The sequence below is a fragment of the Octodon degus genome, unplaced genomic scaffold (genome assembly GCF_000260255.1).
Source record: "Octodon degus isolate 3935 unplaced genomic scaffold, OctDeg1.0 scaffold00290, whole genome shotgun sequence".
NCBI lineage: Eukaryota > Metazoa > Chordata > Mammalia > Rodentia > Octodontidae > Octodon > Octodon degus.
In genome coordinates, this window is record NW_004524866.1 from 1,329,725 (window position 1) to 1,343,149 (window position 13,425).

Below are 13,425 nucleotides of genomic sequence, written 5' to 3' on the forward strand. Positions count from 1 at the left end.
TTCATTTAAATAGGTTTTTCTAGCCTATAATGAAGCTTTTAAATTTTCTATATAGATCTTAAAATCTGCTTTTTTTATCAGTGTATTCTTCTGAAATGCATAGTAATTATTTCATTTTATTTATCACTTCTTTTTTACCTGGGGGATTAATTCTGTTCTGATTTCCTCTATGCTCTTTTGCAATTGTTTGCTTCACTTGCTACTATTTTAGAGATTTCTAGTGTGTGGCTTCCAGTTTGTTCTATGCTGTTATCTCCTGGCATTGTTCTCTGTGGGCTTGGGGCCTGAGGTTGCATTTTGTTCCTTCTTTTATCTTTTTCTATTTTTCAGAGAACTCCTTATGTTGACTTCTGTGATACATTCTGTAAAAGTTTGATAGTATGTAGCAGCATCACTGCAATAAGAATCTCTCTGTAAAGGATCTATTTCTCCTGTGTCAGACATCCTTGTTCTGTTGGTGTCCTAAGAAGTTGTCCTCTCTATTGATTAAGAGTCACATACTGGTTTCCATTTGGCAGTGTTCTCTGTCTTTAAGTATAAGGCTTTTGTGAGGTTATTATCCAGTGGCATCTCAATATTATAAGGCAAGGAAGAACATGTGGTTAAGGCAGATATGGTATCCCTTTTACAGTAGTAAAATTAGTGATGCTAATAACAGTCAAATTTAGAAATTGATAATCTTTTGTAACTAATGGGTATTTAGATTAGCCCACAGGAGTAGACATTATTGCTATAAAAAAAAGCAGATTGTAAATCAGAACTTTGTACTTAAGTTAGTTTCCCTGATATCTGTCTGTACACTTCCCCTTCACGTATGTGGAATCTTCCAGGCAGACTCATGAACTCCAGTTGCTTACTGCCACCTTCGAGCTTACAGGATCCTCACTGTAGGTGTGGGCCTTGGCCTGGGCATGTCTGAGCTAGCAGTATTCTTCAGCTCACCAGATATATTTCTATAAAACTCAAACTTGACCAGTCAGCCCTGGCTTGTGATTGGCTGCTGTGCTCTGCTCCTTCCAGCTGCATCCAGCAGATGAGGACCAGCTCAAGACCTCCATCTTCAGATGATTCAAATTAAATCATTTGATAAGTTTTAAGTGATAACATTTAAGAGTCACAACGTGACATGATCAGTCTTCACAAAACTCAAGACCTTATAGAATTCCTTCAGTCATGGGAATTCAGATGTAGTTATGGGGCAGGGAGAAAAAGTAGGTGCGGCTGGGAAGTTAGTTTCCAGGAGGAGTTTTATAACTGATCCCAGTCACAGAATTTCTCTCTGGTCTTAAGAAAATAATGTAGCACTTGGGGACAAAGATGCAGCCCAGCAACCCTGCGCTTGAAGCCAAGATAGCAAAGACCTCCATGGCCACCAAGACTTTCCCCTTGTTGCTGTGGTATACAGGCAGGAATGTGATCCATACGCTGCAGCTGAACGTCAGGAACTTGGCTTCATTGAAGGTGTCAGGCAGATTCCTTGCCAGGAAAGCCACAGTGAAGCTCACCAGGGCCAGGGAGCCCAGGTATCCCAAGACACAATAGAAGGCAGTGAGGGAGCCCTTGTTGCACATGATGATGATGTGGCCATGCTCAGAGTGAGCATCTGTGTCAATGTAGGGTGGATTTGTCCCCATCCAGATTCCACAAAGAGTGAGTTGAATCAGAGAAGAATGGGATGATATGATTTGGTGCCCCTGACACCAACAACTGCCTCATCCTCCTGCCTGGAGCAGTGGCCTTAAAGGCCAGCACCACAGTAGCGGTTTTGGCTAAGACAGTGGAAACAGCCACAGTGAATACAAGTCCAAATGTGGTCTGCTCCAGGATGCAGGTGGCTGTGTTGGGCTGGCCAGTGAAGAGCAAGGAGCAGAAGAAACAGCAGGTGAGAGAAGAGCAGGGTGTAGCTGAGAGCCCTGTTGCTAGCCTTGACAATGGGAGTGTCTCGGTGCTTCACAAAGAGCCGAAGAACAACAGCTGTGAGTAGCGTGAGACTCAGGGCAGTGCAAGCCAGAGCTTTGCCCAAAGGACTGTCATAGGCCAGAAAATTCACAGCCTTTTGCAGGCAATGATTTCTCTGAGTATTCACATATTGATGTTGTGAACACTTCACACAGTGCTCCATATCTAGCAAAAATTAAATTTGTTATTTTTCTCAAGTTTAATATTATTTATTTTTACAGACCCACCTCCGTCACCCTTGGATTTGAATTAAGTTTTCATTTTAAAGACTTCTTTTCTTTCTCTTTCTTTTTCAATACGTGTTATTAAACTCAGAAAGTTTGCAGTATTATATATTCTCAACCCTTTAAAATTGTGCTCTTTTGAGTAAGGATTTCCTGAAATCATGTTACCTAGGCTTTGTTCTGCCTTATAATCTTTCACCTCAGCCTACCTGAACTCTGAACTCCAGGTATGCATTGCCATTCCTCATTTTTTTAGTTCTCTCTAAACACAAAGTAAAAGATGTGCATCTATGGAGATTAATTCTTAAGTAAGATTATTCTTTTAAATCCGGCATATCTATAAAATCATTCTGTTTTTAACGGAACTTAACAAAAAAAGGGTATACAGATGAATGTTCATTTTGTATCTGTGTATTCAAAGTGGTTAATATAGATATATAGTTACATTCTCTTGTATGAATATAGGGATTTGTTCTAATGGTGTTTGTAAATAGGATATCATGTCCGCATTTTTACAGCAATTAATCACTAGGAAGAATGTATGCAGTGTGTTAATTATTGAAAGTGTCCTACCAATTTGATTTGAAACTGTCTCATTGCTATTTGTTTCTCAATAAAATTATGGGAAAAATCATTCTGTCTTTACAAAGTAATAAAGGATCTACTTTAGTGAAGTGAAACATTTTTTGCTTCACTCATTGGATCCAAACAATATTTATGATTCTCCAGATAATGAAAAATCAACATAATTTGCTAATTCCTAGGAAAATACATATACAAAATCACACTGAATGTCAAGTAATTATATTTTTAAGACTCTCCACCTATCAGTGTGCTTTATGCAACCACTTACTTAATTTTTATTGTCAAATGGGTATTTTAAGAATGTAATTCTTGTGCCTTTCAAAACCATTGCAGGATATATTACTACATACTTAATGATTTTGAAATGTGGTAAAAATCAAATTTTGAAGTTGTATCTAGGAGTGCCCCATGACCCAGGTATGAAAATGAGATTTTGCTTGTTTGTAACAATCTTGTATTATATAACCAGGAAATTAAAGTATCCATTTATTCATTAACATGGATTTTATGCTTATAAACTTACATTATTGGAAAATGCTATCATTCATGTTCCTCCCTCTCTAATATATTTTTGTGGCTTTTTTTTTTCTTTCATTGCACTGACCATGCTGTAGAGTGTCATGTCTGCCAGAAGTGTGATACAAATATATCTTATTCTTGCTTTCAAAAATAGTGAAGTGTGCTATAAGATATAATAAATACAATATTTAAAGGGCAGTTCAGGGGGGCCAGGGAGATGGCTCCGTGGAATAAGCACTTCCCTGACAAGCTCAAGATCCTGAGTTCAATCCCTGGTTCTGCAAAAAAAAAGGGGGGGGCAGTTCAAAGCTATCATGTTACTTCTTATGTGATGAATGATATCTCCTTATTGTTTCTTTGTAAAATCACAGAGTTGTGCAATGTTATTTTGTTGTCTTCATTTTTAGCCTTCTTTTTCCTTTCCAGGATTTACTGGATTTAATTATAGGCTATAAATGACCCTGAAACACATATCTGAATCAGAAATAGAAAATGTGAATTTAGTTTGCAAAGAAAAGTGCAAAGTGTACTTCGTTTCTCCTAAGTACATTTTTAGCTACCGGTAATAGTCTTAATTCCTGCCTTAAATGAATTGATTTTCCACCTTTTGTTTCCTAGGAAAGAATTCAATAGCAAAAGATTTTTGAATGCTTATAAATTTCACTGCTAATATTAATCACCAAATTTTAGAGTGAAATATTACACAATGGGCTCCCATCTACTAATAGAGATGGTGGTGTAGAGATAGTAATACTATGGAGATTTTTATTTTTTGTTAAGCCTATTTTGCTAAATTTTCCTGTGATTTTGTGGATTTCTAGGTGTAGATTGATGTGAAATTCCTTATACTTTCATACGGAGATTTTCTGCATAACTATACTAGTGGACATATTTCTCCTGACCTTATAATAGCTTTGAATATTTCTTTCATCTTGATTAATGGTACTCAGTCATCAGATTTTTTTTCACCAGAATCCCATTTTATTGTGTTTACTTTTCTGTCTCGATTTCTTAACAATTCCTTTTGTACTGTATCCCAGCTTTCATTTTTCTTGTGTTTTACTTCCTCTACATTTCTTACTACGTTTTATAAACACTTCAAATGTAGAATTTCACATTTTTTGTATAAACAGAAAACAGCACAAAAGTATATGTAACACAGAATTCATACTTGTGCCACTATTGTTTTAGCTTTAACACGCAAGATTTTCAATTGCATGCAATCATAAGTTTACACTTTGATTGATTCTATACACTACTTATGGTTGAGAATTATACAACCAAATTCATATATGCATGATAGCATGTGCTGCATTGTTCGCTATGTGAACACACACAATGTTTTAAAAGGCCGCATTACCATGATTTATGGAGAATACATATGTATTTCAGAGAACATTTGAAATCATACTAATTAGGTTTTGAATTCAAAACTTACATCAGGTTTCAAAACAAAATAGAAAATATTCAGTAAGGAGATGGTTCCACCATGTCCTAATTTATAAAATGTTATTTTGCTAAATTGATACTTATGGTATACAACAATCTTCAACACTAGATTTCTGTAAATTCTATGGAATTTGTTTCAGTCCTCTCCCTCATTTATTTGTGTTTTAATAACATGGTATTTTTCTTTACAATACTTGAATGTTCCATGAGTGGGGAATGTGCCATTTTGGCTATTTATAAGAATCCTGAAAGGATTTATATTCCCTTTTCATTCTGATTTAATACCAATGCTATCACTTCTATAAAATGCCATTAATGCCCAAATAAAATGTAGATATTATTACTTGTTAAATTTCTTATTCACTATGCATATTAGCCTTGTAGCTCTGTGGAAAAGATGCTATTTCATGCCATCGGCATTTTTTCTATGCATTCTAGAATAACAGGAATTAAATCCTAGGAATTAGATTGTGTTGTGCTGTAAGCAGGTTGTAAATCAAAAACATGCTCCTATCAGCAATAAATAAATTCAGTCTATCTGAGCACCTGCTCAGTGTGATGAAAAACATCAGCCCCTGGAAAATGAAGTGTGCGTGACCTTGTCTTGACTGTAATCTTGCTGTAATTCTAAACATTGTAAACAATTTTTATTAACCTTACTGCCTGTTAAACTTCATAATGGAGATGAAACTTGGAAGCTGTGGGGCAGAAGAAAGGGAAGCCTTGAGGAAATAATGCTTTTAATGGGACTAAAAAACAAATCAGTGAAATCAGATGTGGTGGTGCATAACTGTTTTCATAGAGACATAAAGGGCTGAGACATGTCGATTGATTTTTTGAGGCATTCTTGGGAAAATTGATGATATTGTGTTTAAAAATGAAAAAAATAAGATGGCGGGAAATAGATCATTTATGGATCACACTTTGGTTCAATCCTTAGCAATGTAGAAAACAAGAATGGCATAAAAAAGTAGAGTGCATTTCAAAAGGGAAAATATGATTTCCAACAGGCAATAGCACTCAATGTAACAACTAATTTGACCACTGAAGGAAGAGTTTTGACCTTTAGTGTCCTCTATGCACTGTTACCATTTCCTGGATGAATGAAGTGACTAAATCATAGAACAAGACTGTGTCCCCAGGACCCGCCCCTACCTGTGTCATTGGTGATCTCGTTTTCTGCACAAGGGGTGCAATCAAAACAGCAGGCAGCCTTTCCCTCCTGAGAGCTTTTTCTAAATCCAGGATTGTAACTGTCACTGCAGACTGAGTGGGGAGTGTAAGAAAGAATATGTAATGGTAACTTCTTAGATATTTATTAACTTCTTCAGAGCTAAAGAGAAAATCTATGTCATTGCCTGAAAAAGTTATTTCATAGTATGAAAGGTACATTTACAAAAACACAAGTGTTTTTCTTTACCGTTCATCAGAAAGCTAATATACAATTTTCTTTCAAAGTGAAATCTTATTCAGTTTCCACATGTGACCATTGCATTAGCAAACCTGGGGACATGAACCTTATGACAGTGTATTGCTTACTTGTGGTTAAGTGTGTCATGCTTAGGAACAACGTACTTCTGTGACTCCAATGGCCCAGTCTATGCTATTTTCAGAAAAAATCAATTTTTTCCCGTGGGGAGCATGTGAAGAAAATGTGCCCAGTTTAACTTTAAGTCTCAGGCCGTCTGGAAAATTCCAAAAATTGAGAATGTCATATTCAGAATCCAGTTTCCTTCTGTAATCCGAGTTTGCCTTGTCTCCAGTAGGATTGTTAAATTGGACACTCCTCAGAAAGGGATGCAACTAAAAGAGACACATCATGCCATGTAAACAGGTTTCCAGGATAAGAACAGAAAATATGGGTGGGGGAAAGTTCCTAAGTGTGTTCCATTCTTTTTTCTGAAAAACAGCTTTAACACATGTATCTGTTAAATTGCAATCTATAAATGTTTAATGACTCAAATGACACATTGGTCTACAAGTGTCAATCAGTTTCAGGAAAACAAAAGCATATTCTGTTTAAGCCGTTTACACAAGGTAGGTGTACAGCTGGGTTAGGTGAAAATATCAGCAGTGAGTTCAAAGCTTTTCAAACCCCCAACTTCCCTTTTACCATCTGACTGTTCCCATGGCATTCACCAATAAAGTAGTTCATAAACATCTGAAGTGTTTGCAGAATTAGATGAAATTGAATTTTATGCACTGTCAAGTTTAATGCCACTTAGTTTTGGAAGTGACTACATGTTTCTCAAGGGTCATTTAAGAAAATCATGGGACAAGTTAATGTGGGGAAGTGGTTGACCTCCAATAGGCAGAAGCAAGGAGCTGGCCTCCTGTTTTCTTCTCCTTGCCAGTGGATACTAGATTGAGGGTCATTTACAATCACCCCAACAATCTCTTCCTTAAAAGTAAGTGTAACACTCAAAGTCAGTATTTTCAAGAAATAGTTCTTATATTTAGGGTGAAGCACATAGAATAACTTAAGAGAGGCACCTTCATAACACTGCCTGCCATCCAAGGAAACACATTACCTGCCAGGGGTGAAAAGTCATCACTTGTGTATTTCTCAAAGGTTGCCTTTGTAATTCTTCAACAAGCATTGCATCGAAAGCATGGGCTACAGCATACACAGCACTGTATATATTATAACTGCGATCACTGATGTCTATGTCAAAACGATTTGGAGGCAACCGAGCCATAGAGTCATTAGTGGTACAGTTCTTCAAGGCACAGTCTGACTTAGAAAATGAGCAATCAAAATTCTTGTACCAGTACACAACAAGGTAAGTGTCTTCAGGGTATTTGAAAGGGGTAGCTTCCTGGACAAAAGTTTTGAAGCCTGCAATCTCTTCATGATGGTGTGAAAAAACAAGGAGCCCATGGAATGGATCCAGTATGAAATCTCTCCCAGACAGGTCAGCATGCCATTGGGAGATTGTCACCCAGATTTTCCATGTCACTAAGCTCTGAACGATGTTGCAATTTACCTCATCTGAAGTATAAGTGTCATAGTAAATGACCACCACATTGGCAGATGATGTATCTGTGGTCAGGGTTTCATGTTTTTTTTTTTTACTTCTGAGACAAAAGACACAGCTACAGTTGATACCATTTTCACAAAGGCCACACAGATTCCGTTCCTGTCCATCTCAGCTCTTACATCTGAGAGAAACTGAAGACCCTTCTGGCCTTCTGTGATGAGCAGGCCCACCCAGGTCCAGTGAAAGTGAAGCATCAAGGACACCATGGAAAGGGCCAGAAATGTGTCCTTTGGGGCCATCTGATGGAGAGAAGGACGCTGGCCAGTGTCCATCAGTGTAGGATCAAATGAGCCAAAAGTAACCTAAAAGGCAAGGAAATCTGGGTGATGCACTGAAAGCGCAATAGCAGCCCCAAGAGTGCTGAGAGACATCTCTACATTGTAGGAAATGCACATTCTTCCCTTCCCTCTACACATTTCCCTTAGGAGATTTTCACAAAGTGAATGAGTGTATTTAGACCCAGGAAACATACTTCTTTCCTCATTTCCTTCCTCTATGACAAGAAAAGAAAATAAATTGTGTGAAAGCCACTAAGCCTCTGTGTATAGACTCCAGTACACTACACACTTTCAAAGAGCCTCATCCTTGCCTCATTTTTAACTCTCTAGTTTCCAGCTAAGTGAGCCTCCATGATGTTCCATCAGTCCTGTCTGAACAACATTCACCTATGGAAATCTGTAGAGCTCCAGCAGTGGTCCAATCTGAGCTGAGGTCCTCCATGGCATTTCTGTCAGTACTACTGCACATTTGCTTTCTCTTCTACACGTGTAATTAGGGAATTCATGTTGTTCTGTGAGCAAAATGAAGGAATTCTCTAGTATCCTCCAATGACTGTAAATGAAATTGTGAAACTCATAGCCCAGAGTAATGTTGGGCAGAAGATGAGGATTCCTGTTGATCTCTTCTATGGCAAAAGCGAAGGCCAGATAGTTCCGGTAGTTGTTGGGTGTGAGCCTGCATAGAGAGCAGAGGTCCTTAGGGAAAGGCTCAGTCTTACCTTCCAGTCTAGTTTAATAGCTTTTATGTGTGAACGTTTATGTTCTTCCCACACACATGTATAATTAAAACTGAGTATGTATATGATGATTTTGGAATGCTGACTTTTAATAACATACTAGGAAGTATATGAGTGATGGGACTCAATTTCCCATGAAGAAACGTGGTGGCTTTCCAAGATTCTCAGCAGAGTTCCTTCATTACTGTATTTATTTTACAGTTAGCCTGACCTTACTGTATATGATTACAAGAATATTCTGTATGGCATCACACGGTATAGGTCTTTGCGATTGTGATATTTTTATATACCATCACTGTTTGCAAGTAGAAAAGATGTACTTATTGAGGTACACAGAATATTCAGTCTTCCTTGCATCTATTTCTGTTTAATTGCTTTTTTAGCAAAAAATATATATATTTATTTAATATTATTACTTAAGTACATCTCAAGCAACATTGGTCTCCATTCTCATTCATGACAGGAAAGACTGTGGTGTAGGATACATTAATCCTGTTAATTTAACTATATGGTAATACAAATATTTCGTAGCACATAACACCAAATTTATGAAAATAAATGTAATTTTATTTGATAACCAAACATAAAATCAAAAACCAAACTGAAATTTTTCAGATAAAAGCTTAGATTTCACTAAGAATACAGCAGAGGGGCTGAGGTGATAGCTCAGTGCTTTCAGCACCTGCCTGGCAAACGCAAGGTCCTGCGTTCAAACCCCAAGAAGAAAAACCAAAACCAAACAAAAATAAAGAACACAGCATGCACAGAGAAGATGGGTCAGGGGCAGGGATACAAGTTCGGCCTCCTTACTGGGATTCATGGCACAGGCAATTGCTCCACTTCTGAGATACTTCTGTAAAGAAAACTGACCTGAATTTTGAAAAATGCAATCTCCTTTGAATGGTTTGGAATGAAGCTTCTTAGAGAAGCTGTATATCAAGGCCATTTTCATTGAAAAAGTGGCCACAACAAGATTTCTTTGTTAACTTCAGAATTACGCAGCGTTGTTCTGGAGTTTCTACACTTTACAATAGTCATCAAGTTAGCAGAAAAAAAAATTGAAAAGCAGGCATTGTTTGCTCATTAGGCATAAGATTATTCCCCTATAAAAAGAAAATTCTTGTGCGAACAATCAAAAACTAAATAAAAAAGAGTGTTATAATTTGTGTCTAGTTGTTCCCCCAAAGCCTCATGTAAGTCATAGGGCAGATACAGCTCAAGGAGCAGCCAGTGATTTGAGGGGCGGGGCTAGGGGCCATGGTGGGGTCACAGGGTGGGGCCAGAGGGCCAGGGCTGAGTCAAGGGACAGAGTCAGATGGCCAGGGCGGGGTCAAGGGGCCGGGCCAGAGAGGCAAGAACCCATAAACTAGCAGCATGCACTCTGACTCTGAAGGCCTTTGGGGGTCAGAGTACGTGTGGAGCCCATCATGCTGGACATGGCAGCACCCCAGCCTCTCCTCCAGACCCTGTAGCGTGGGGCGGCGGTATCTGTGATTGAAGCCGCCTTGTGCAGAGTGGAGATGTTTGTTGAAGACAGAGACTGACCCTCCTTCCTGAGCAAATAAGTCCATATAATTCAGGCTGTTTTGAACTTTGAAACCTCCAGTAAATGTTAGCTAACTAAACCTTTCCTTCCCTCATTTTGAGAGTCATGTATTTGTCTCAGCAATGAGACAAGAGTAAATAAGACAGAGAATAATACAAAGATTTCCAATGTAATATTGATGACAGTTCTGAGAAAAATATGTATACTATAGTAAGACCCTCCACAAAACTTAGACATTTTTTATAATCCCTAAAATTCTAGGAAAGAGAGAAAAGGAAAAACGATGTATTTCATAAAGGTAATATTTTAAAATCTATCAAAGTTGCCATTACTGAAAAAAATAAAAGATATAATTTTTATATCAATTGGAAATATTACACTAGCGCTCTGAAATCTGTAAAAGCGGTGAGATTTTCAGAATTTAACAGAAGCATGTTATATACAGAAAAAACAACTAAAGGTATAGATGCATTAATGGGACAAATTATAGAAAAGTAGCATCTATTATCTGTCTGTCAATTATCTGTCTTTGATAAAATTTGAGTAGAAATTCACTGAATATTAAATTATTCATGTTGAAGAACAAACTCTTGTGAAAACTGAAATTAAGCGAGTGCATATGTTTATCACAAATATATTCCCTAGGTACTAAGTACTTATTAAAATAGAAGAGTAATGAGCAAAACAACTATATTCTTTTTTATGTATTTAGTACAGGGTCTAGATGGTCTCATTACACAGGTCAGACACAAAGTGATCCTCAGGTTTTCAGCCTCACAAGCACCGGAGTTATAGGCCCACACCACAACCCCCAATCTCAGTCTCTGTTTCAGCGCACCCCCGGGGGGTTGGGGGTGCAGCACAACATGCTGAGACTCAAACTCTCGTCCTTTCATCTGGCTAATTAAGAATTGTAAACCTCTGAGCTATCTGGCTGGCCCACAATATATTTTCAATATTATACAGATGTTAATATTATTCAATGCATTCCAAATAGGAAAAAGAAGCAGGCAAATGATGGGTTTTATTTTCCTACCCAAGAAGCTCACTATCTATTTCTGGGTATGTGCTATTTATATAAAATATGTATGAGGCCAGCAACAAAGCTCAGCAGACTAAAGCACCTGCTTAGACAAATTTAGTCACGCAGAAGGACCTGGGCTCGAACCACATGCTGTGACAGCACCACGTTCAGGGTGGGCTCAGCCACCTGTAGTCCCAGTTTAGCTGCCCAGGTCTGTAATTCCAGCAATGGGGAGGCTGAAAATAGGAGGATCACTATGACTCTGAGCTGTTTAGTGAGACCCTTTACAAACAAATACATTCTATATGTATGTGTTGTTATCAATATGCTTAATATGCAAATTTGACTCTGGTTCTTATTAGTAAGTTAATTTGAGTGACAATTCAGAACTATTTTCAATATTTGGTTTAGAGAATTCTGCTCCAAATTTAGATCCTGTGAGAGGATTAATTAAATGTCACTTATTAAAAATTATGAGAATGATTTTGTTTCAGGACATAAATCTCACTATATGCACTAACATGTCATTTGTATGAGGAGGGATATTCTGAATGGTGGATGGGGAGTGTGCATTTACAGCTCACCAGGAGTTTGGAGGGGAATCATGTGGGAGTCCAGCAAATCCCTTCAGAGAGGATCCTGAAGGAGACAGCCCAGTGTAATCAGAAGGAACCTGACTATAGTGGAGGATGAGAAACTGGCCACCTATCAGGCATTATAAGATTTCAAGAGTAATTCAAGGCTGTAAGATGTTTCTATTCCTAGGAGGAAAGAATGAAATATCTACTCTCCTACTGTCATCTTCTGTCCCCACATATGCCCAGAGGATCAGGCTGCTGGGGCAGGGGGACCTGCTCTAGGCCCATGCACTGAGCTCTGTCCATGCCTGAAAAAAGCACACTTGCCCAGGCTGATGCAGCCACCAGGAACAAGAGTTTTGGAACCCAGGAGAGAATTTGGATTCCTGATAAAATGAGAAAGAAAATTCATAGAACTTTTAGAAAAGAAAAATGTTTATACATAAGCAATTTATATATTTTGTATCATCCTCATAAGAAAAGTCTAATTTTAATAGTTTAAAGGATCATATTGCTCAGATATAAAATCGTAGCTGTCATGATATTTGTACTGTAGGATAACACCGCGGCTTTTCAGTACATAAATATAAATACAAAGTTGCATTACTCTCTTTTTGCTCTTTTCTCAACATATTTTACTTACATATTACTATATATTAATGACAATTATTATACCTAAGTAATTCATAGCTTTTCAACCTATTATAATTCATTTCTCACCAATGTTCCAAACTTTTTTTCTTAGATTTTATTTTTTTCCATAATTTTATTGACAAACAAATAGCAGTGAGTCAGTTTCAAATCAAATTGGTAGGACAGTTTCAATAACTTACACATTGCATGCTCTCTTCCTAGTGGTTATTTGTTGTACAAAATGTGGACATGATATCCTATTTACAAACACCATTAGAACAAATCACTCTATCCATTAAGAGAATGTAATTATCTATCTATCCTAATCATTTTGAATACACAGATACAAAATGGACATTTATCTGTATCCCCTTTTTTGTTTAGTTCTGTCATTTAAATATTATAGGTGTGTGAACTCAGCAAAATATTACAAAATAGTCCAGTAGTCCATAATAGTATTGAGTCTTCTGCTTGATGGGCAATGTCAGAAATTGCTGACCTGAGTACCCTACATCTCAACATAACAGCATGGCTTTACTTCTTATATTTTGTTTTTATACTTTTCTGCTGGATGGTTAAGATCAAGATAAAGCAAGACCTATGTACAAGAGTTGTAGCTTTTGGATCTGATAAGGTCAGTGAAATCCCCTCAGAATTTATCCTGAGACCCTGTACCTCAAAATTTCTAATTATTTCTTATTGTCATTTCAGGAGGGGAACAGATGTGTCATGCTTAGAGGAATGCTCTCAGCTTAAGGCTAACAGATGTTGAACAGTAGGGGTGGAGACATAGCTCAGCTGCACAAGCACCAGCCTGGCAAGCATGAGGTGCTGAGATCAAGTCAAAGAACA

At 37.5% G+C, this 13,425-nt stretch overlaps 1 protein-coding gene across 1 annotated transcript in view; it reads right to left on the bottom strand.

Annotated features, from left to right (window-relative positions):
- The window catches only part of LOC101565086 (vomeronasal type-2 receptor 116-like), a 48,173-nt gene that overhangs the window by 20,575 nt on the left and 14,173 nt on the right, over window positions 1-13,425 (bottom strand). Inside the window, 9 exon segments of the mRNA XM_023707443.1 lie at window positions 1,269-1,668; window positions 1,670-1,891; window positions 1,893-2,124; window positions 5,892-6,013; window positions 6,310-6,539; window positions 7,268-7,555; window positions 7,846-8,079; window positions 8,518-8,731; window positions 11,947-12,067. Of these exon segments, the coding sequence (XP_023563211.1) occupies window positions 1,269-1,668; window positions 1,670-1,891; window positions 1,893-2,124; window positions 5,892-6,013; window positions 6,310-6,539; window positions 7,268-7,555; window positions 7,846-8,079; window positions 8,518-8,731; window positions 11,947-12,067 (2,063 nt within the window).